The 22,076-nt window shown below is 33.3% G+C and overlaps 1 protein-coding gene across 7 annotated transcripts in view; it reads right to left on the bottom strand.

Moving 5' to 3' along the window:
• TBCK (TBC1 domain containing kinase) overlaps window positions 1–22,076 on the bottom strand; it is a 222,984-nt gene that overhangs the window by 84,819 nt on the left and 116,089 nt on the right. For all 7 annotated transcript variants that reach the window (XR_005382727.1, XR_005382726.1, XM_038581969.1 and 4 more), the window contains 2 exons: window positions 12,731–12,767; window positions 11,505–11,666 (listed from right to left, as the gene is read on the bottom strand). Coding sequence is in view for 5 of the 7 variants with exons in the window: in XM_038581969.1 (XP_038437897.1) it covers window positions 11,505–11,666; window positions 12,731–12,767 (199 nt within the window). In the remaining 2 variants the exon portion in view is untranslated. The remainder of the gene's footprint in view (window positions 1–11,504; window positions 11,667–12,730; window positions 12,768–22,076) is intronic.

Genomic DNA, 22,076 nt, shown 5'->3' with positions numbered 1-22,076 from the left:
TACTGCTTGACACAAGATGTTAACTTGACACAAGAAGTTAACTTGACACAAGAAGAAATAGTACAACTGTGTAGTCACACATTTTTAAAGAAGTTAATTTAAAAAAAAAAAAGATTTTATTTATTTATTCATGAGAGACACACAGAGAGAGGCAGAGACACACGCAGAGGGAGAAGCAGGCTCCACGCAGGGAGCCCGATGTGGGACTTGATCCCAGGACTCCAGGATCACACCCTGGGCAGAAGGCAGGCCCTAAACTGCTGAGCCACCCAGGGATCCCCCTAAAGAAGTTAATTCTTAATACAAGAATTCCCACAAAGAAAACTACAGGTGGAGATGGTTTCATTGGTGAAAATTATCAAATATTTAAAGAATTTCTAATGATCTTACACAAATTCATTCTGAAGATAGAAGAGGGAATACTTCCATTTGTTTTAAGATTATAACCTTAAGTAACCCTGATATAACCCAGTGTAAACTCTGATACAAGTCTGAGAAAATATATGAAAATTAAAACCCAACATTTCAAACAAACAAACAAACAAACCCCAACATTTCTCATGAACACAGACATAAAGTTCTTAACAAAAAATTACTTAAGTGTGGTAGGATGAATAATGGTACCCAAAGATATACATATCCTAAGCTTTGGAATCCATGAATATATTGTTATATGGCAAAAGAATCTTGAAATGTGATTAAGTTAAGAATCTGGGGATGGGAAGATCATCATGAATTATTCTGGGGGACACAATGTAATGCAAGTAACTTTATAAGAAGGAGCACGAATTTATAGGAAGTGGAAAGAGATGTGACAATATTATGCAGCTGGTGTTAAAGATGAAGTAAGGAGCCACAGACAAACGGGGCCTCTAGAAGTTGGCAAAAAGGAAATGGATTTTCCCTTCAGAGCTTCCAGAAGGAAAAAGCCCTCCCAACTCCTTGATTTTTGTCCAGTCAGACTGATTTTTAACTTCTGACCTCCAGAAGTATAATTCCTAAATCTAGGGGCACCTGGGTGGCTCAGTGGTTAAGCATCTGCCTTTGGCTCAGGTCGTGATCCCAGGGTCCTGGGATCGAGTCCCACTTCGGGCTACATGCAGGGAGCCTGCTTCTCCCTCTGCCTATGTCTCTGTCTCTTTCTCTGTGTCTTTCATGAATAAATAAATAAAATCTTAAAAAAATAAGTCATAAATCTGTGTTGTTTGTGGTAGCTTTTACAGGAACAATAGGAAACCAATACACAGGGGTATACCCTAGGAGTAAACTGTTTTTCTTCACAATATTTTTTTAAATTCCCTCCCTCCCTCCCTCCCTCCCTCCCTTCCTTCCTTCCTTCTTCTTTTCATTTTCTTTGGGTAATACTCAATAGAGGAATTACTGTATCATTATGGTATTTCTATTTTTAATTTTTTTGAGGAACCTCCAAAATTGGTACAGCGGTTTTCCACATTAGCTGTACCAATTTACATTCCTACCAGCAGTACACCAGGGGTCCTTTTTCTCCATATCCTTGTCAACACTAATTATTATTATTATTATTATTATTATTATTATTATTATTTTTGATTGCAGACATTCTCCTACTGTAAGGTGATAATCTCACTGTGGCTTTGATTTGCATTTCCCTGATGATTAGTGATGTTAACCATCTTTTCATGTACCTATTTGCTTGCCATTTATATGTATTCTTTAGAGAAATGTCAATTCAGGTCCTCTGCCCATTTACTAATCAGGTTTTTTTATGTTGGTTTTTTTTTATGTTTATGTTGTTATAAACATTCTTTATATACTTTGGATATCAACCCATTACTGGAAATTTCATTTGCAAATATCTTCTCCCATTCGGTAGTTTGCCTTTCAGTTTTGTTGATGGTTTCCTTTGCTGTGGAAAAGCTTTTTATTTTGGTATAGTCCCAAGAATTTATTTTTTGCTTTTGTTTCCCTTGACTGAGGAGACATTATCGAAAAAATGTTTCTATAGCCTATGTCAAAGAAATTATTGCCTATGTTTTCTTCTAGGCATTTTATGGTTTCAGGTCTTACATTTAGGTTTTTAATCCATGTTGAGTTTGTTTTTGTGTATGGTATAACAAAGTGGCCCAGTTTTATTCTTTTGCATATAGCTGTCTAGTTTTCCCAGCACCATTTATTGAAAAGACTGTCTTTTCCCCATTATATACTCTTGCCTCCTTTGTTGTAGATTAATTGACCATATAGGCATGGGTTTATTTCTGGATTCTAATCTGTTCCATTGATCTATATGTCTATTTCTGTGCCAGTACCATGCTGTTTTGATCACTAACAGCTTTGCAGAATATCTTGAAATCCGGAATTGTGATACCTCTGGTTTTGTTCTTCTCTCTCAAGATTGCTTTGGCTTGAAGTGTTTTGTAGTTCCAAACAAATGTTAGGATTGTTTGTCCTAGTTCTGTGAAAAATGCAGTTAGTATTTTGATAGGGATTGCATTAAATTTGTAGATTGCTTTGGGTGGTATGGACAGTTTAACAATACTAATCCTTCCAATCCCTGAGCATGGGATATCTTCTATTTGTTTGTGTCATCTTTAATTTCTTGAATCATTATTTATCGTTTTCAGAGTACAGGTCGTTCACCTTCCTGGTTAAGTTTATTCCTAGGTATTTTATTCTTTTTGGTGCAATTATAAATGGACTGTTTTCTTAATTTATCTTTCTGCTACTTCATTATTATTGTATAGAAATGCAATGGATTTCTGCATATTAATTTTGTGTCCTGCAACTTACTGAATTCGTTTATTACTTCTAATAGTTTTTTTTGGTGGAATTTTTAGGGTTTTCTCAGTATAATATCATGTTGTCTGCAAACAGTGACTGTTTAACATCTTCCTTGCCAATACAAATGTCTTTTATATTTGTTTTTCTTGTCTAATTGCTGTTTTTAGGACTTCTAGTACTATGCTGAATAAAAGCGATGAGAATGGACATCCTTGTCTTGTTCCTGATGTCAAAGGAGAAGTTCTGTTTTTCAACATTGAGTATGAATGTTAGCTATAGGCTTTTCATAAATGGCCTTTATTATGTTGAGGCATGTTCCCTCTAAAGCTACTTTGTTGAAAGTTTTTATCATGAATGGATGTTGAATTTTGTCAAATCTTTTTGTGCAGTGTTAAGATAATCATTATGATTTTTATCCTTCATTTTGCTAATGTATCATGTTGAATGATTAGTGAATACAAAACCATCTTTGCATCCCTGAAATAAATCCCACTTGATCATGGTGAATGATCCTTTTAGTATATTTGTTGAACATGGTTTATTAGTATGTTGTTGAGGATTTTTGCATCTATGTTCATCAGGGTTATTAGTCTGTAGTTTTCTTTTTTTGTGTGTATCTTTGCTTTTGGTATTAGGGTAATGCTGGCCTTGTAGAATGTATTTGGAAGCTTTCCTTCCTTTTCTAATTTTTTTGGGATAGTTTGAGGAAAATAGGTATTAATTCTTTAAATGTTTAGTAGAATTCACCTGTGACTTCACCTGCTCCTGGACTTTTGTTGTTGGTAGTTTTTGCTTTGTTTTGAGAGAGAGAATCTTAAGTAGGTTCTGTGCTTAGTGCAGAGCCTAATGTGGGGCTTGATCTCACGACCCTGTGATCATGACCTGAGCTAAAATCAAGAGCTGGATACTTAACAGACTGGGCAATGCAGGTGCCCCAGTTGGTAGTTTTTTGAATAGTAACTTGTAACTGGTCTGTTCAGATTTTCCATTTCTCTCTGATTCAGTTTTGGAAGATTCAGTTTTTAGAAATTTATCTCTATCTCTATAGTATTTCTGATACAACAAATATGAGGATTTTCTCTTATACCAACAACTAATTTTCCAACTCTCTGAATACCAGCTAGGTGTCCTACAATTTAATTCAATTATGAACAGAAAATACCCAGAATTTGCACAGATCCCACAAGTTAAGGGCTCAGTCTCACAAGACTGCCTCCATTTCAGATGCTGGTCACAAGTCCTATACTTCTGACCAACTGGCTATAATCTCATTTCTCAGGTTAATTTGCTATAACAGCTCACATAATTCAGGGAAATATTTTACTTATGTTTACCAGTTTATTATAAAGGATACAAATAAACAGCCAGATGAAGAGGTACATAGGGCAAAGTCCAGAAGGATCCTAGGTGTGGGAGCCTCTATTCCTGTGAAGGTGAGGTGAACCACCTAGCATGTGGATATGTTCACCAACAAAGAATCTCTCTCAACTCTTTAGATATTTTTATAAAGGCTTCATCACATAGGCATTAGTGATTATTAATTCAATTTCTATCTCTTCTCTTGTCCTATGAAGACAGGGGATGGGGCTGAAAGTTCCAAGTTTCTAACCATAACTTGGTCTTTCTGATTACCAGCCCTCATCCTGAAGCTCTCTAGAAGCCCACAAAGATTCATCTCATTAAAGCAAATGCTGCTCCCATCACCCAGGAAATTCCAAGGGTTTAGAACCTTTGAGTCAGGAGCCAAAGTCAAAGACTAAATATTAGAACAAAAGATGCTCTTAGCATCCCTGTCATTCAGGTAATTATAGGTGCTTTAGGAAATTTGTGTCAGGAAGTGGAGGAAGAAAACAAATATATAGTTCTTATTCTGTCACACATGGGGATTTGAGGTTGGTTTAGCAAAATGGACTATTAATTAATGAAATTCTTCAGATTAACAGACTAAGGGAGGAATACTAAATGATTAACTAATAGATGCTGAAAAAAAACGTGATAAAAATTCAATACCCATTAATCATAAAAACTCTGAACAAACTAGGAAAGGAAGGGAACTTCCTCAATCTGATAAAGGACATTTATAAAAAATCTACAGCTAACATAAAGCTTAATGGTGAGACATCAAATGCTTTTTTCCTTTTCCCTCCTAAGAGTGAACCAAGACAAGGATATGTTTTCATCAATTCTATTCAATGTGGATTGAAGGTCTTAGTCAGTGCAAACAAGCAAGAAAAATAAAAGAAAGGCATAAAAATGGGAAGGGAGGAAATACAACTGTCTTTCTTCTCAGACAATATAGTTTTTTACATCTGGAAAAAATTCTAAGTAATCTACAAAACTATTGGAACTAAAAAGTGAATTTAGCAAGTTTGAAGGTATCGTGGTGCAAAATTCAATTGAATTTCTATATATTATTGATACATGATTGGATAATAAATTTTAAAATATAAAGATATTTCCTCCATTCTGAGTGCTAAGTACTTTTCCACTCCAATCTGTTGCCACTCTGCCTTCCCAGGCCTTCAGGTCTATTAGACCACAGGAACCTTCTGCTCCATGCTTCTTTGTTAGACCTCCAAGTCTGTGCTGATCCACTTGACCCTGTACTATTCCATGTGGAAAAATAAAACATGGAAGAGTTGGTGGTTTCTTCTATTTAGCTTCTTGCTTATCCTATTGTACTAAGCAATTATAGACTTGACTGCTAGTTTAATTTTGGCTTATTGTCTTAATTAGCTACTAAAACAGCTGGCTACCAGCCTGCTTGAGCTCAGTCTATCCCCTGACAATATCCATAAAAGAAACAACTGATGAACTTCAATGAAATAAAAAATACCAACTTATTGAAAGACAGTTGAGAAAATACGTCAAGAACAAATAAAACTCATACACATTAATAGAACAGGGGAATAGAAACTGACAGAGGAGTGACATGAAAGAATTTTCTGGGGTAACAAATATTCTGTATCTTGATTTGGGTGTTGTTTATTACTGTCAAGATATATTGAATTGTACAATTGAGGCTTATACATTTCACTATCTGTAAATCTTATATCAATTAAAAATATGTCTAAAAATATTGAGAGAAAAAACAAAAAGAGGAAGCACAAGGTAGGTCTTTGTTTCTTCCTACAAAGTATTTTATGTAAAATTTTCAGTTAGACTAGAATGGAGAGCTTAGGTATTGAGTTACATTCCATTGTTCAGTTACATAGCATAATTTATTATCTATTAAAAATTTTAGAACATTTGAATAATTTCATTAAAATCCAAAACCACAAAGATCTGTAACCTATTAATCTACCATCCCAATCACAGATATTTTTGACACAAATTATTTATAAGAAGAAGATGAGAAGTATTCTAAGTATTGATGTTCTAAGACATGAAAACATCTCAACAATAATACAACGAGACTCTCACTGCTTAACAAACAACTATAAAGTTGCTTATCTTACTGATAGAAAACAAGGTGAATGGGATAAAATATGCTTATTATGAAGCATTTTCTATAAGGTAAATCATAAGGACAGCACTCTCTGACATTCTCAGGCTGATAGACCTGCTAACCATCATTTAATATAGTGAGATGAAGTATGTTATAGTGGGTAGGGAAGCACAGATTCAAGACTCAGTAATCTTGAGTAACTCACTTATTCATATTTTAATACTGATTGTAATGAGTATTATCTGTAGTCCAAGCAACACAAGGATATAATGTTATTACTAGATAAGAGGATTCTAAAACACAAGAAATGTGTAGTGAGAGACCAATTTACTCAAATTTTGTAGGTGCTAAAGAGAGATAGCATCTGAAAATTCTCTTAAGACTTTGCCTTGTCAATTACCTTGGTAAAGATCAATAGGTACTCTTTTAGCATATTCTTGAACTTATCCCTGGCCAGTTGCTCTCTGTCCATTCTTTGGAATCCTAGCATTTTAGAGGTGTCTAATGCATTTTGCACTTTACACCCAGAATCATTTTTCTAAAATATAAATCTAATTATGTCATTTTTCTGTTTAAAACTTTCCAATTACATACAGAATAAACCCCAAATTCCTCAGCATATCATTTAGGTTCCCCATAATCAGGGCTCTATTTCACCAGTTTTTATCACCATTATCAGTGCTATTACCCTAGTCCATTCACTCCAATTATCTTTATCTCTCATCCTACCCTCCAGTCACTCTATTAGTATCCTACTTAGTGTAAGATGGTCATGCAGTTGCACACCTCTGGTCATCCTTATGCTACATTCTAAGCCTCCAGTGCTTTTTCCTCATCCTCCTATGGGGCTAGTACTGTCTTATCCTTACATTTATGACCACAGTGCATAAACATGTGTCTGTCATATAATTATTTTTATTAGACATGTATTGAATAAATGACTTAACTTATCCTAAGGTCTCACAGAAAGTAGTCAAAATTTCCTGGCAACCAATTCACTCACTTTAGGTGCTTCACTGCTCAAAAACATTAAAACAAAGTTGCTAAGTCTTATCGATCAATATTATTGAATGTTTCCCAAAAGTAAGTCTACTTTTGCCTTGCCTTTTTGTTCTAAACATGGTATTTTTCACAAACCCACATTTACTGGAGTTTAGCTTTACTAACACCATTGTTTATCTATATAATATTTTTGGATGATTGTCCTTGTTTTGTGATCCTTTCACATTCTTAGTTCAATTCAGATGGACACTAGAGCAGAACAGTGTTAAGACAGGGCCAAATGAAGTCTGACAGATATCATCCTGTAATTGAGCTTAAAAAGTGGTAACCTTGGAAACTGTTCTCATAACACCAGTGGCCAATATCCAGTATTGGATGGCACTATGAAAAACTGAGTATTCCTTCTAAAAATACCTGCCACTATTTGAAAATTGTATAAGAAATGGCAGTGTACTGCTTTCATATTTATTTCCTCTAGTACTAAAATGACATACATACATGTCAAGAACTTTGAACAAAATTTTCTAGTACATTTGTATTTCCTCAGAAGGTAACATCCCACTATATAATTTATTAGAAGGGAACAGAATTTGGGAACAATTTTTGGCAAAAAACAATATCTTTCTATGTTCTCTTTTTAAGAATTAAAGAGTATAAAGTGACAGGAGGGAGAGAGAAAGGATAGGGAACTCCTGGAGACTGAATGTTATATGTTCTTTATGTATTTTTAAAACATTAAATACTACATGTACTTTAAGAGAATAGTTATGCACACTATGCGTACTCAGTACCAGATTTTGCGTCAGGTGCATTATGTATATTATCTTTAGTGCTCATTGTAACACTAAGGCAGAAATTAACGTGCCAGAGCTGGAGTGTGAACTTACACCCCAGCTGTCTGTAGATAACATAGATCAGCAGGAGCAGTGCTCCTTTCAGCAGGAGCATCGCACTGAAAGTTTCCCAGTTCACACAGGCACTTAACTGTCTTGACTGCAAAGTCTGTGCTGTCCATCTACTATACTACATCATCTCTGAGCAATGAAAGGAAATATTCTGCTTAGTCATAATATTCACTCAACATAGAAGGCTTACTTGACTTCTTCTTACTAGACTTCTTAGGTAATTCCTCAATTACTTTTGCTAACAAGGAAATCTATATGATTGATATCTGCTTTAATAATTTATAGAAAAAGCCAAATGGGGTAATTGCTGCATTTATAACACCAATAGGAAAGCATGTCATGATAGAATGGAAAAACGAAAAAAAGCATAATAATGAAGATGACAACATTAATAATCAGTTACATGGTATTTGCTCTGTGCCAGGTACTCTAAGTTGCTTAGGTATATTTATTTAACACAGCAAACCCTATGAGGTAGGTATTATTATCATTTGCATATAGTCAGAGTTAACGGAAATAAGGAGGTTAGGTCATGACCCTAAGGTCACATAGCTATAACTGAGAGCCAAGATCTGAACCCCAGGTGATCTGGTTCCACATTCTATGCTCTTAACAACTAGAGCTATTGAGTGTCTTTTTGTAGAAAGAAACTAGAAAGGATAACAACAACAACAACAGAATGCAACCCTATTTTGTTCACAATGTTACCAACTAGGCAGCATTTCCATTATGTTACTATAAATAGATGTCCTAAACAGTGAATTTAGCAATCTGCTTCAGCAAAGAATTTAGTTAACTTTGCTGTTTGCTTATGCAAACTTAAACTCAGTTAAGTGGGGATTTCAGTAAAGTACAATGTATTTAGTGAGTTCAAATCAATGCTTGATCCTATCCTGTCTTTATCTACAAAATTGGTCTCAAGAATTAAAGTGAAAAATAGAGTTAGTTTCTGTAGGCTAAAAAGATTGTTTCTCTTAAATATGCTCCAAGCTTATGTCACATAATATTTTGCTTAGAATGGGTACATTCAGTGTGTTTGTGTATGTATTATTCTGGATTCACTTCTTAGGACTTCCCATGATCACTTCCAGTTCTTTCAAGCATCAAGTATAGTTAGGAAGCTCAACATGATGAAGAAAAGAGATCTCTTTAGATCTATTTAGGAAAGACATCCCAGGGCCTCCCAGGTGGCTCAGCGGTTTAGCACTGCCTTCAGTCCAGTGCCTGATCCTGGAGACCTGGGATCGAGTCCCACATCAGGCTCCCTGCATGGAGCCTGCTTCTCCCTATGCCTGTGTCTTTGCCCCGCCCCTCCCCCCCGCCCCGTCTCTCATAAATAAATAAAATATTTTTAAAAAATAAAGGAAAGACATCCCAGGGGCACCTGGGTCACTCAGTGGTTGAGCATTTGCCTTTGGCTCAGGTCAAGATCCTGGGGTCTGGTATCAAGTCCCAGGGAGCCTGCTTCTCCCTCTACCTATGTCTCTGCCTCTCTCTGTGTGTCTCTCATGAATAAATAAATAAAATCTAAAAAAAAAAAAAAAAAAAAAAAAAAGACATCCCAAATAAGCATCCTTTGATTAAAAATAAAATATAGGTGCACTTTAGGGCAAGGTCTGCATTTAGATTCTTTCCGTTTTTTTTTTTTTTTAAGTCATATTTTTATTATAATCTCTTTCTGTCCCAACAGGAATTATACAGTGACCAAGCAAATGATGAGCCAGAATTATGGAACTAGGGATCAAGACAATTCACATTAATAGAAGGCATCCTATTTTTAAAGGTAGGTAGAGTTTACCTTTTCAACAGATCAGTTCTAACAATGTATTCTTACTTTCTGATTTTGGAAATAATAATGAGTTACTGTTAATAAGCCTATACAATCTGACAACAGATTCTTTCACCATTGTTTAGTGATGCATTTATGCATGAAATTGGAAAGACATTAAATTTGCTTGATCTCAAAATGCACAATCTGCATTTCCGATTTTTTTTTAATAACCGACCAGAAAATTCTTTTAATCCTAATTAATCATTCTGTTTACTTTGGCAAGTTGTGAAAGAGAGGAAAACATCTGCAGGGTACAGAGAGAGTGTTCCGAGTTTGTGAAACTAGCTTCTTTATTATTGTCCAACACCAAAGTATTTGCACTGCCGAAGCAAGCACTATTGTCCAACATCAAAGGAAAAAAAATTGAAAATTTGAATTTCAAAAGGAATCTTCCAGAAACAAATAATATAAGAACTAAACTACTTGTTTGCTCATATAAAGACTAACTTAAGTTTGGTAAGTTAGGAAAATGATGTGGTACTTTGAATTTGGGGGAAAGAAGGAGGAGAAATTTTAAATAAATCGAAGCATTTTTGTTATTATTTTCCCAAAAGGATGAAAATTTTCAACAACAGAGAAATGGTGAAGTACCAGATATAGATTATCCACTAAGGATAAAAATCAGGGTAGATAGATAGATATTCCTCCTGAGTGCTTAATAAATATGTAATCTTAAGGTAACTTTCTTTTGCTCTTTGTTTTTTAGGCAAATTTATCTCTTGGATAACTTTAAGTGCATGTATTATCAGCAGTCACTTGGGCCTGCCTAAAGCTATGGAGAATAACAATAAACTCAGCAGAAAGGTTAGAGCTAATGAAATGCTGTTTGAAGAAAGTAAAATTTTTCTATTGGAAAAACATTTTGATTTCTGCAAAGAACATAGTTTTTTAGTTCCACAGATTGTTATATCCTAGGTAACCACATAACTTTCATCTTTGCAACCACAGCAGCAAAGCTTAGAACATAGCTGCATTCCCTATTTCCACACTTAGCATTTAACACCTAGATTTCCAAACTCCTCACTTGTGAGTATAATATATAGCTTAACTTACTATTTCATACCATATGACATAGTATTTCCCAGGATTGTGATGTGCTCTCCGAAGGGCACAGAGTTTCTTTTCCTCAAACTGCCAAATGGTTACTAGGCAGCTATGGATAGGAGAGACCAATTTGCATGTGGGTTACATCTTTGTGAAAATACAGATTCTCAAACACCTAAACAAGTAGCTCTTATTTACTCTCTATCAGTTGAAAATAAATAGGCCTGTCTTAAGCTTGAAGGCAAATATATCACTGCCCCCAGCTCTTTTACCCTTTCTTTGATGGCATCACTGACTCTAAAGTAAACCATAGCCACCTAGTACGCCCCAGGTTTGTACTTAAAATGCTGGAAGAGCAGATGTGGCCGTATATGGGCAAGGGAATCCAGAGAAGGGAGTCAATGCTCAAGAAGAGATTTTGGAAGCTTGGATGACTATTTTTGCCAATTGCTATTAGATTGTCTCATTATCTTATAATTGCATTTCATTTAGTGATTCTATTTATTTATATCTATACCTGGTAAATCAGAGAAGAGAAGAATGCACTCGTTAAAGCCATTAGCCAAAAGCCGGTCCCGTAGCTGCTGGAGAATTGCTACTCCAATACAGAATGGGAAAGAGGAATTCCCAAGGAGTAAGGTATCCCAGAGGTGGAAAATTTTGTGCAGTGGAAATACATCTGTATAATAACAAAATGTAAATACATTAATTAAAAAACCAAAATAACAGAAATTAAAACAATAACAAGCTGTTTTACTAGACATATGACAAATGCCTTATGGTCAAAACTGTTTAAGAACAAATACTACCAAACTGTTTTTATAAAATGTTTATGTGGTTTTATAAAATATTTATAAACACTATTTTTGGTTTGGTTTCATAAAATGTTTATAGAACTTTTTATACAATATTTATTGCTTCCTAAGGCATCTTTAAAAATTGATAATCAAGTTGGTCAAATAGATGACATTTTCTATCCTCCATCATCAATCCTAGTATAGTTGTTCCATTTATTATATTTCTTCCTAGAATTTTCTTGTTATACTATTCTCACAAGTTTATTTACCTAGGTGAAATTTAGTCTTGTTTCGGATTCAGTATTGTTACATTTTTATTATGCATTCTAAATAATTGCTTTATTATTTTATCCTATTTTTTGCAACTTTATTTTTTTACATTTAATGAGACTGGATATCTTTCCAGGCCAATGAATACAGATCACTCTAAATATGGTACTCTATTTATCCTATATACCCATTTAAACAGAATGTCCACTATATTAACACTGTAATTGATTAAACTATTATATATCTACATAATATGTTTCATTCCTAAAGGAATTCCAGGTTTGGAAATAGCAAAAGTATTAGTTATTAAAGGATCTCTAAAAATTGACTCTCATTTGATTTGTAAAAGTTGCCTTCCAAAATTCTATGTACATACTATATAGTTAATGTTAATTTCTTTTTCAATAGAGGGCAGAGATTGTATGACTGTCATGACATGTAAGATAGGCATCCTATATATCACTATACAACATTCACCCTATGCTATACTCTTTTTGATATTCAGCCCTCAAAACAATTCAAATTTCTCCCTACCCAACTCTATTACATTAGAATTAAATAAGGATACTCATGTAATTATATCTGTTTAATATCACTATAGCTATAATATACTGGGGTAGAACAGAGCTGTCCTTTTACCAATATGATATTGAAGAAAAGGGGAAATAATACTTACGAGTAAACATGGTGAGAAACCAAGGTATGGCATAGAGCTATGGGTGGAAGAGGAAAAGGGTGCCAGGGATGGATAAAGAAAAAATAAAAGATAATTACAATGATTATCAATAAACTGAATGGTAAAAAATATTTGATACTTTGGTCTACTCCACTGATTAAAGTAAGAGTAAATGTCAATAATTACTACTACAAATACTCTTCTAAATAATATCTCTTACAAATGCTGCAGATGACACTTTCGCCAAGGATTATTCCACAGAATGTCTTCACTTCATCAAAGAAAATACTCAAGGCAATGCCTAACCCAAAAACAATACTAGCTTGCCAATTCCAAGGGTGTACTTTTAGGTTGTACAAAAATATTTCTGAGATTATAATGGTCGTTATCAGTGTTGAGTTACCCTTGGTATTTTTGAGAATTGATAAGATGGTATTTGAAAAATGTCTCATAAAAACGTACTATGAAGCACATGCTTTCTATTATCAATCTCAAAATTAATAGGAAACTTCAAAACAGACTAAAAGTAAGAAGATCTAGAAATGAAATAATTCGTGTCTTTAGCTGAGTGACAAGTTTGCTTTCCTAAGCTTATTGTCTAGGAATGAATACACACACACAGTCTCGTATATACACTTTGAATTAATTTTTTGACATTTTGAAAGTGAGAAATTATTCTTAATTTCTAAAATAGTAAAAGCTCTTTTGTCAGTAGCAAGTATCAAAAATCAATAATAATTTATAGAAAAATTAGAAAAAACTCTAATTTTATTTTACTTTCTGTATCAGTGCAGTCTATATTAGACAAAGATTTCTATACTACCTATAAAATTTAAACAAATATCCTTTCAAGGCCTATCAATTACGAATTCATGAGTAAAGTTGCATATGTCTTTGAATAGCACACACTGAGTATTTATATTATCAAAACATTGGTCAAAAACCTTAGATATAATTATATACTATGTTAAAATCTAAGTACTGTATGAGAAATAAAGCCCAATGCTCTCCACAAGATCATTTACATACATTAACACACAGTTCTTTCAAGTGACATTATAAAAGGGAAAACTGAGGAGTACAAAGGTATGGGACTTCACTGTAAAGAATATGTATTGTAGAAAACAATAAAATATAACAAAATCTGAATTCTTCAGCTTAATTTAAGTTTAAAAATAATCAGTAAATATCAGTTTCATCACTATTGTTTAGCTTTTCTTTCTTTAAAGTATGTGACATAAATTACATTACAATACCTCTACCCTTCTGATCAAAGCCAAGTATTTCCCATTAGGAATCTTAACTGAATTACTTTGGTAACAAGCTAACAATCTGTTTTCACACATAGTATAGAGGGCATTGTATGAGGAACCTACACAAAGTAGAGAAGGAATCACTTCAAATGATCAGAGGGAAAACTTACCAGGCTCACACAAAGCCAGGAATAGTTCATCTTACCACCAGTCAGAATAAACAAGAAAACTAATAAACAAATAAAAAATCTGTAATAAACAAGAAATTGGATAGAGTACTTAAGAGTACTGCCTTAGTAATATTAGCAAAATTATGCTCCCAAATTATGCTGCTGTGGTCTTACTTAATAAACCTTAGAAACAAGCTTTGAAAGGATCAAACTGTTTCAATGTTAGTTAGCTACATCCCAAAATGAAGTTCAAGATACTTGGACTTCAAGCTAAGGATGTCTATGTTAAGTAGAGACATGGCAGATACAAAAAACAATTCCAACAAATCAAACTTTTGGAGATGAAAAGTATAATGTTTGAGACCCAAAAAAATATACTGGATGGGATTAAGAGCAGATCGGACATTGCAGATGAAAAAAAATAGTGAACTTGAAAACATCAAAATAGAAAGTGCTCAAAATGAAACAATGTTGGGGAGAAAAAGGACCAAAAAAAAAAAAAAATCCTAAGCATCAGTAACTTCAATCAGCTAAAATATATATATTAGAGCTACCCAAAGAGACAGAAGAGATGAGAAGAGACAGAAAAAAATATATTATTTATTTATTTTTCAGAAATAAAAATTGAATAATAGCTTGAACATTTCCCAAATTTCATGAAAACTATAAACTAATAGATCCAAAAATCTCAAGATCCCAAACACAAGAACCATGAAGAAAATCACACCAAGGCACATTGTACTCAAATTTCTCAAAATTAGTGGTAAAGAGAAAAAATCTTACACTATAGCTACAGAAAAAAGCCGTAACATTATATAAGAGCATCAGTAAGAAGATTCTTCTCAAAAATGCTTTCTTGTCAGTGCCCAACAATAGAGTGTAGTAACATTTTTAAAGTATTAAAAAAAATTGTCTCTTTAGAACTGTACGGTTAGCAAAAATATCTTTTGAAGACAAAAAGTAAAACAAAGACTTTCATACACAGAGAAGCTGAAAAGTTCATCACCAGCAGTCCTGTACTACAAGAAATGCTGAAGAAGTCCTCCAGGCAGAAGGGAAATGATACTAAATAGAAATCTAGATCTACACAGAGGAATGAAGAGATAGGGAATTGTAAATGTGTATGTGGATGTATGGAAGACTTTTATTTTTAAAAAATCTTTAAAAATAGTTGATTGTTTAAAGCAAAAAGAGTAACTTATTGCGGGGTTTATAACATGTAGAAATAAAATTTGGGACAACTATAATGCAAACACTGGGAGGGTAAAATGGAAATATATATTATAAAGTATTTGTACTATCTGTGAAGTGGTATAATAATACTTGAAAGCAAACAATTTCTTAACTGTATCACTGTTCACATTTTAGATTACATAACTTTTGGTTGGGAATGTCCTTTGCATTTTCAGATTATTGAAGTGATCCAAGCCTCTACTTAGTAGATACCAATAGCATTCACCCAGTTTTGTCAAAAACATCTCCAAACATTGGCAAAAATCCTCTGGGAGGCAAAACTGCCTGTTTGAGGATCACTGCATAAATCCTAAGGAAACCAATAAGAAAACACAACAGAATCATAGTTAACATGTCAACAAAGGAGATAAAATCAAAGGAAAAAAAAAGCAGATAAAAAGGAAAAAGAACTGATAAGACAAAATAAAAATATCAAATGATACATTTAAAAGCAACCGTATCAACAATCACAAAAAAAGGCAATGCTTCTTGTGATGGTTGATTTTATGTGTCAACTTGATTGATATGGGGTGTCCAGATATTAGTGAAGCACTAATCTGGTTGTGTCATGGAGGGTGTTTCTGGATTACATCAACATGCGAATCAGTAGACTTAGTAAAGCAGATTGCCCTCCTAATGTGAGTGGGCCTTATGCAATTTGTTGGAGGTCTCAAGAGAACAGAAGACAGAGTAAGGGAGAGCTCACTGACTGACAGGATATAGCAGTGAACAAAAACATAGTTCCAGCCTGTAAGGAGCTTACGGTTCATTAAGGGCAGTAGATATTCACTAAATATTCTTTCAATTCGCTCCAATTAGGTTCTTGCCTCCACTTCACTACCAAAACTACTCTTACCTTTGTTATAAAAGAGTTCTAAGTTGCTAAATCTAATAGTGAATTCTTATTCTCAATGCTTCTTTACCAATCATCAAGGGTGTTAATTATTCTTACCTTCTCACCTTTCACCCCCATATGACTTCTAAGACACCACATTCATCTACTTTTCTGCTCAATCTCTTTTGTTGGTTCTTCAACTCCCTGACTTAAATATTGGCATGTCTTGTTCTCAGTCCTTGGACTTTTCCTCTTTTTTCTATTTTTTTCCCAAATGATTACATACATCTGTCCCCGGCAACCTGCTGGGTTTACCTTCAAAATTATGCATAATGCAAAAAACTGCTTACCACCCCTACCACTAATTTCCTGATTCAAGGCACTCTTGTCTAGATTATCACAATAGTGCATGACTAACCTTTTCAAATTCCATCCTTGCCTTCCTTGAGTGTCTTACCATAACAGCCAGAATGATCTTGTTGCAATGTTAGGTGAGAACACATCATTCCTCTGGTCAACAGTATACAGTGGCTTTTCACCACTGTAAAAGCTAAAGTCTTAACTAAGCAACCTGGTTTGATGTAAAATCTGATCCTCTTTGACTCTCATCTCTCTGTTCATTGGGATCCAGTCACATTGGTCTCCTGGCTGCTTCTTCAACATTTTTGGCATGCTTACATCTCAGGGCTTTAGCTCTTGCTGTTGCTTTTGCTTCAGTTGCTCTTTCTCTCAGTTCCTTAAGGCATTTATTCAAAAGTCACTTTTTCCATGAAAGCTTTCCTAGACTGACTTCCTCCTTCCATTCCCTTTCCTTTTCTTCCTCCCTCCCTTCCTTTTTTCTTTCTCTTCCCCCACCCCCTCATTTTCCTTTTCTTTCTCTCTCTCTCTCAAGTTTTTAATTCCAGTTAGTTAATAGTGTTATATTAGTTTCAGGTGTACAATATAGTGATTCAACACTTCCATACATCACTTGGTGCTCACCACAAGTGCATTCCTTAACCCCCCATCCCCTATTTTAACCTATCTTCCACCCCACTCCCCTGACCACCTTATTTAAAAATTTAATTTCTTCTTCATCTGAGCACCTCACATTCATGTCCTTCCTTAATTTTTTCTTTAGTACTTATCACTAACCAACATACCATATATATATTTACCTGTTTTATTGTTTATTCCCACTAGAATATAAATTCAATGAGGGCAAAGATTTTGTCTGTTTTTTTTTTTTTTTTTTTTCCATTGACATACCCATGGCCTTGGAAAATGGGCAGGACATAACAGGCACTCACATGTTTGTTGAAAGAAAGAAAAAAATATATAATGAAGACAACTGAGATAGATTAAAAGATCCAAATATAAGATTATACATCATATTGAGAAATTTTTCAATAAATAGGAAATAATGAGAAAATCAGCTAATCTTCCTTGGATAATATATACCTGTGTGTGTTTGTGTGTGTGTGTGTGTGTGTGTGTGTGTGTCTCCATATTAAATAGTGGAAAGTACTTAAAAAACACGAAACTTAAAATTCTGAATTATATACTTATACTTTGATAACAATGATAAAGAATTATTAGAAATAAGTGAAATGCATATTTTAATAATATTTGAAAAGTAATAATTAATTCAAGTTGAAAACATTTCGTTAATACATAACAACTCCCAGGTGCTCACCAGCATCAGTCATCTTTTATCAACTGAAGTCAGGTAAATAGTTAATATATTCTGTGAAATAATAATGCGTGTTATTTATTCTTACTTTATTTGTACCTTTTAAAATTTTAACTGATATTTTTGTCTTAAATAATTCCTTAGGATATTGGTACATCTTCATAATACAGTCTCATGTATGAGAAAAATAGCAGTATAACATAATTTTGAATACTAGGCTGGTTCACATTTTAATTTAAAAAATAACAAATAATGAAATATTTTATTAAAATATAAAAAAACATAAAATTAGCCTTATTAAGTTAGATATATTATTAGCTTTTCCTGACTTAAAGATGAGTACTGAAATCCAATAAAAAAAATCATACATGCTTTAGCTATTTTTCCAGATGATTAAATTATTTTGCTTTATTTGGCCTAGTGGTAGTTAACTAAGTCAGCTGAGTAAATACTGCCCCCTAGCTACATCAAGAAAGAATAGTGATATTTAAGCATTTGAGCAGGTCTTTCCAACGGCCTGGTAATATCAAAATTACAAATATCAATAGGAAAAGCAAAGGCGGGAAGCTCATTAACTTTTATTTCGAAAAGTAGAAAATTATGGTTTAAAAAGTTGTGAACTTATACAAATGTAAAAGATTTAAAAAGGAAATATTTCTTATAAACTGGATGAATCTTCTGACAAATGTAATTTACATATTGCATTGTTTCTCCTATTAACATTTTTAATTTATATTTTTACTTATTTTATGTATTATAAAAATTATTTTAAGTATTATATTTTATACAATTATTATTATTATAAAAGGGAGTTCCTTCTAGTTGAGTTTCTTAATCTACCTCCTTATAAGCATACTGTATTTTGTTTACTTCAAGTCAGAAGTATGATTACATTTAAATTACATTTAAGTTAAGCCTCTTCTATGAAATTACCTCCACTTTGCAATTACCTAGGTATATTTATCCTTTTCCATTTTATTCTGCATGAGTTCCTCAAAACCATTTGATGTCATTGAGTGGGCTTATACTTTCATTCTAGTTTTCACTATTTTAATGAGTCTACTATTAATATAATATTCTCAAATATCTCTGGGCTTCATCAGTTCACTTTTTATCTCCTTTTGGTAATCTATATATTTTTTAGCTCCTTATTTTCTTCATTTTTATTTTTATTATATTTTTAAGTTTTTATTTAAATTCCCATTAACATATAGTGTAATATTAGTTTTAAGTGGTTTATCTTTTTTTTAAAGATTTGAGAGAGAGAGAGAATGAGAGTGAAAGCTGGGATGGGGTGGATATGGTAGAGAGCGGCAGAGGGAAAGGGAGAGAAGTCGACTGAGTGTGGAGCCCCAAGAAACAGGGCTCAATCCCACAACCTAGAGATCATGACCCGAGCCAAAACCAAGAATTGGAGGCCCAACCAACTGAGCCACCCAGGAGACCCAACAGGTCGCTCATTTTTTTTTTTTTTTGGTTGCTCATTTTTAAAGTAAGATCATGTTGGGTTATTTTTGTGAGGTAACAGAAGACTTTTTCATTTGCTTTTATTAGTGATTCTTTTATTTCTTTTCTCCTTTCTTTTTCTCTCCATCTTTTCATTATTTATTATCTTCAAATGGGTCCAGCTTCCTAGTAAAGAATAAATGTTAGTATGGTGGAGAGGTAGAATTTGGGGAGGGTAGTTCATAATCGCCATTCAAAACTGTTGCCTACAATATATTTCATTAACACTCAGGGTATATTGGACTCAATTACAGTTTTTGATATGCTTTTTTGAGCATTTCTAACTATTTGTAAGGATTGATATTTTATAATATTCTATTACTTTTAACGAAGAAAAAATAAAGAGAAAATTTATATACACTTTTGAAAAGAAGATTAAAATCACCATATGAATCTATTAGGTCCTTTTATAAATCTGTGATACATTACTGAAAATTCAGTGATCTTATTCTTCTTGCATCATGAAATATTTTGTTCTTTTATCAAAGTAGGAATCATTTTATTATTACTTTTCAATTATTCCCAACTATGCTAAAAAATGATTAAAACAAAGGAAAAAAGAAAAATGATGGAGTCACCTAGAAGGATGGTATATTAAAATAAATGATCATTATTACCATTTTCTTTTTTTCCTACTGAATCATCTAAGGTATGACATCATCTTTCAAGAAGATATAAAAGATTCATGAGACCTAATTACAGTGTGTTTTTTTTAAAGAGTTCAATGAACACAGTTGAGAATTCAGAATTTCTCATTTTCCACCCTCACTAGCAAAGAGAAAAAAATACTGATAGAGGATAATGTTTCACAATTATTAGACCAATCGAAGATTGGCAGTAGCATTCTAGATTCTAGTGAAGTGGTAACAGTGTTACACTGGTTATATAGTGAAATTTCAAACTGAATGCTCAGGTGATGATATCTTAAATGAATTTCCTCAAACACAAGAATCGAGGTAAACAATAAGTTGGTCTCTCACAGGAAAGGACTCATTACCCAATATTTTGTAACAAAAATCTGGACCATCCTATTTTGCTAAAAAGATAAATGAGAGTGAGCTTTAATCTTAAAATATTTCTACACCAAAATTTCATACAATTTAAGTGGATAGGGACTCCTGGGTGGCTCAGTGGTTGGGCAGCTGCCTTCAGCTCATGTCTTGATCCCGGGGTCTGGGATCGAGTCCCGCATTGGGCTCCTGCGAGGAGCCTGCTTCTCCCTCAGTCTATGTTTCTGCCTCTTTCTCTCTCTCTCTGTGTGTCTCTCATGAATAAATAAATAAATCTTTAAAAAAAAATAAGTGGATAAATGCTAAAGGTAGGCATGTTTACAAAATGATTGGAAGGAAACATAATTAGAAAAAAATCATTAAATTTATTAACCTGTGTTCATTTATCTAAAATGAAAATATTTTGCAATTATCAAACAAAAAAGATGCTGTTCTCCAACAAAGTTATGAGGCCTATTAATGTTTTGTTTTGATAACTGCAGGTTTTGAACATGCAGGTGCAAGAAGAAGACCCAGAGAAATGCTAGAATCTATTAGAAATGTATTTGAAATCTAGAATCAATATTTACAAGATAGATATGCTCCAGGTTCATGCATGATAGATGAGCAGTAAATTCAAAGCATTCTGTACATTTCAAGAATACATACTTTCAAAATGATGAATATATGGAATAAAATTTGCGGTTTGCTATATTCATAGTCTTACTAAATTTCTAATAAAATTATTTTTTGCTATGTCTTCATTCTACTTCTGTAAATTATTACAAAATTATTTAAACATATAAAATAATTTAAAAGTTCTATTGGATTCAGATGGTAAACAGTTTTCTTTCTCTTGTATACAAAAGGTTATATTATTACATCTTTTGCAGGTAATGATTTCCCTAATTCTAAAAAAAGAGGAAATTAAAATTAAATAACTGTATAATCATTTCTTTTTTTGTTTTTACTTGACTTATAATATTGAACTGAAAAAGTATAAAGTAGAAATCAGTAATAAAACCAGCTGGAGAATTTAATAGCTCTAGGATCCACAGTCTCATTTTAGGGAAGGACTATAGGTTCTTTTCAATTCCAGAGTGCCTTTCAATTATCTGAGTACTAAAAAGCTTTTTAAAATTTTCACGCAAAATTAATTTACCTTAAGTAAAGGACAAAAAGACATGTTATGTAGCACTTTCTGGAAGAAAAACACCTTAAAAATCTAGCAAATAAAAAATCAAGGAAATAAAAAAGGTAAAATTCAAAGTGGTGAGTGCCAATCTTACCAAGTGGGATATGCAAGAAAGTCTTCATTGTTATTAGTACTATGTTGCCTTTGGCAAAGAATTCATTTTTTAAAAAATATTTATTTATTTGTTTATTCCTGAGAGACACAGAGAGAGAGAGAGGCAGAGACACAGGCAGAGGGAGAAGCAGGCCCCATGCAGGGAGCCGGACGTGGGACTTGATCCTGGGTCTCCAGGATCACGCCCTGGACTGAAGGTGGTGCTAAACCACTGAGCCACCCGGGCTGCCCTGGCAAAGAATTCATTAACTGATACAGCAAAATAATATATGCAGTACAGCTTGCAATAGTATGTTTTTCTAAATGTAAATCATATTAATATAACCAAAGAAATAGTATGTGATCAGACTCTAACAATAAGTTAGAACAAGAACACTAA

This window comes from Canis lupus, chromosome 32, assembly GCF_011100685.1.
Source record: "Canis lupus familiaris isolate Mischka breed German Shepherd chromosome 32, alternate assembly UU_Cfam_GSD_1.0, whole genome shotgun sequence".
NCBI classification, from domain to species: domain Eukaryota; kingdom Metazoa; phylum Chordata; class Mammalia; order Carnivora; family Canidae; genus Canis; species Canis lupus.
The sequence above is the reverse complement of the archived record's forward strand: the minus strand, read 5'-3'. Positions and strand labels throughout refer to the sequence as shown.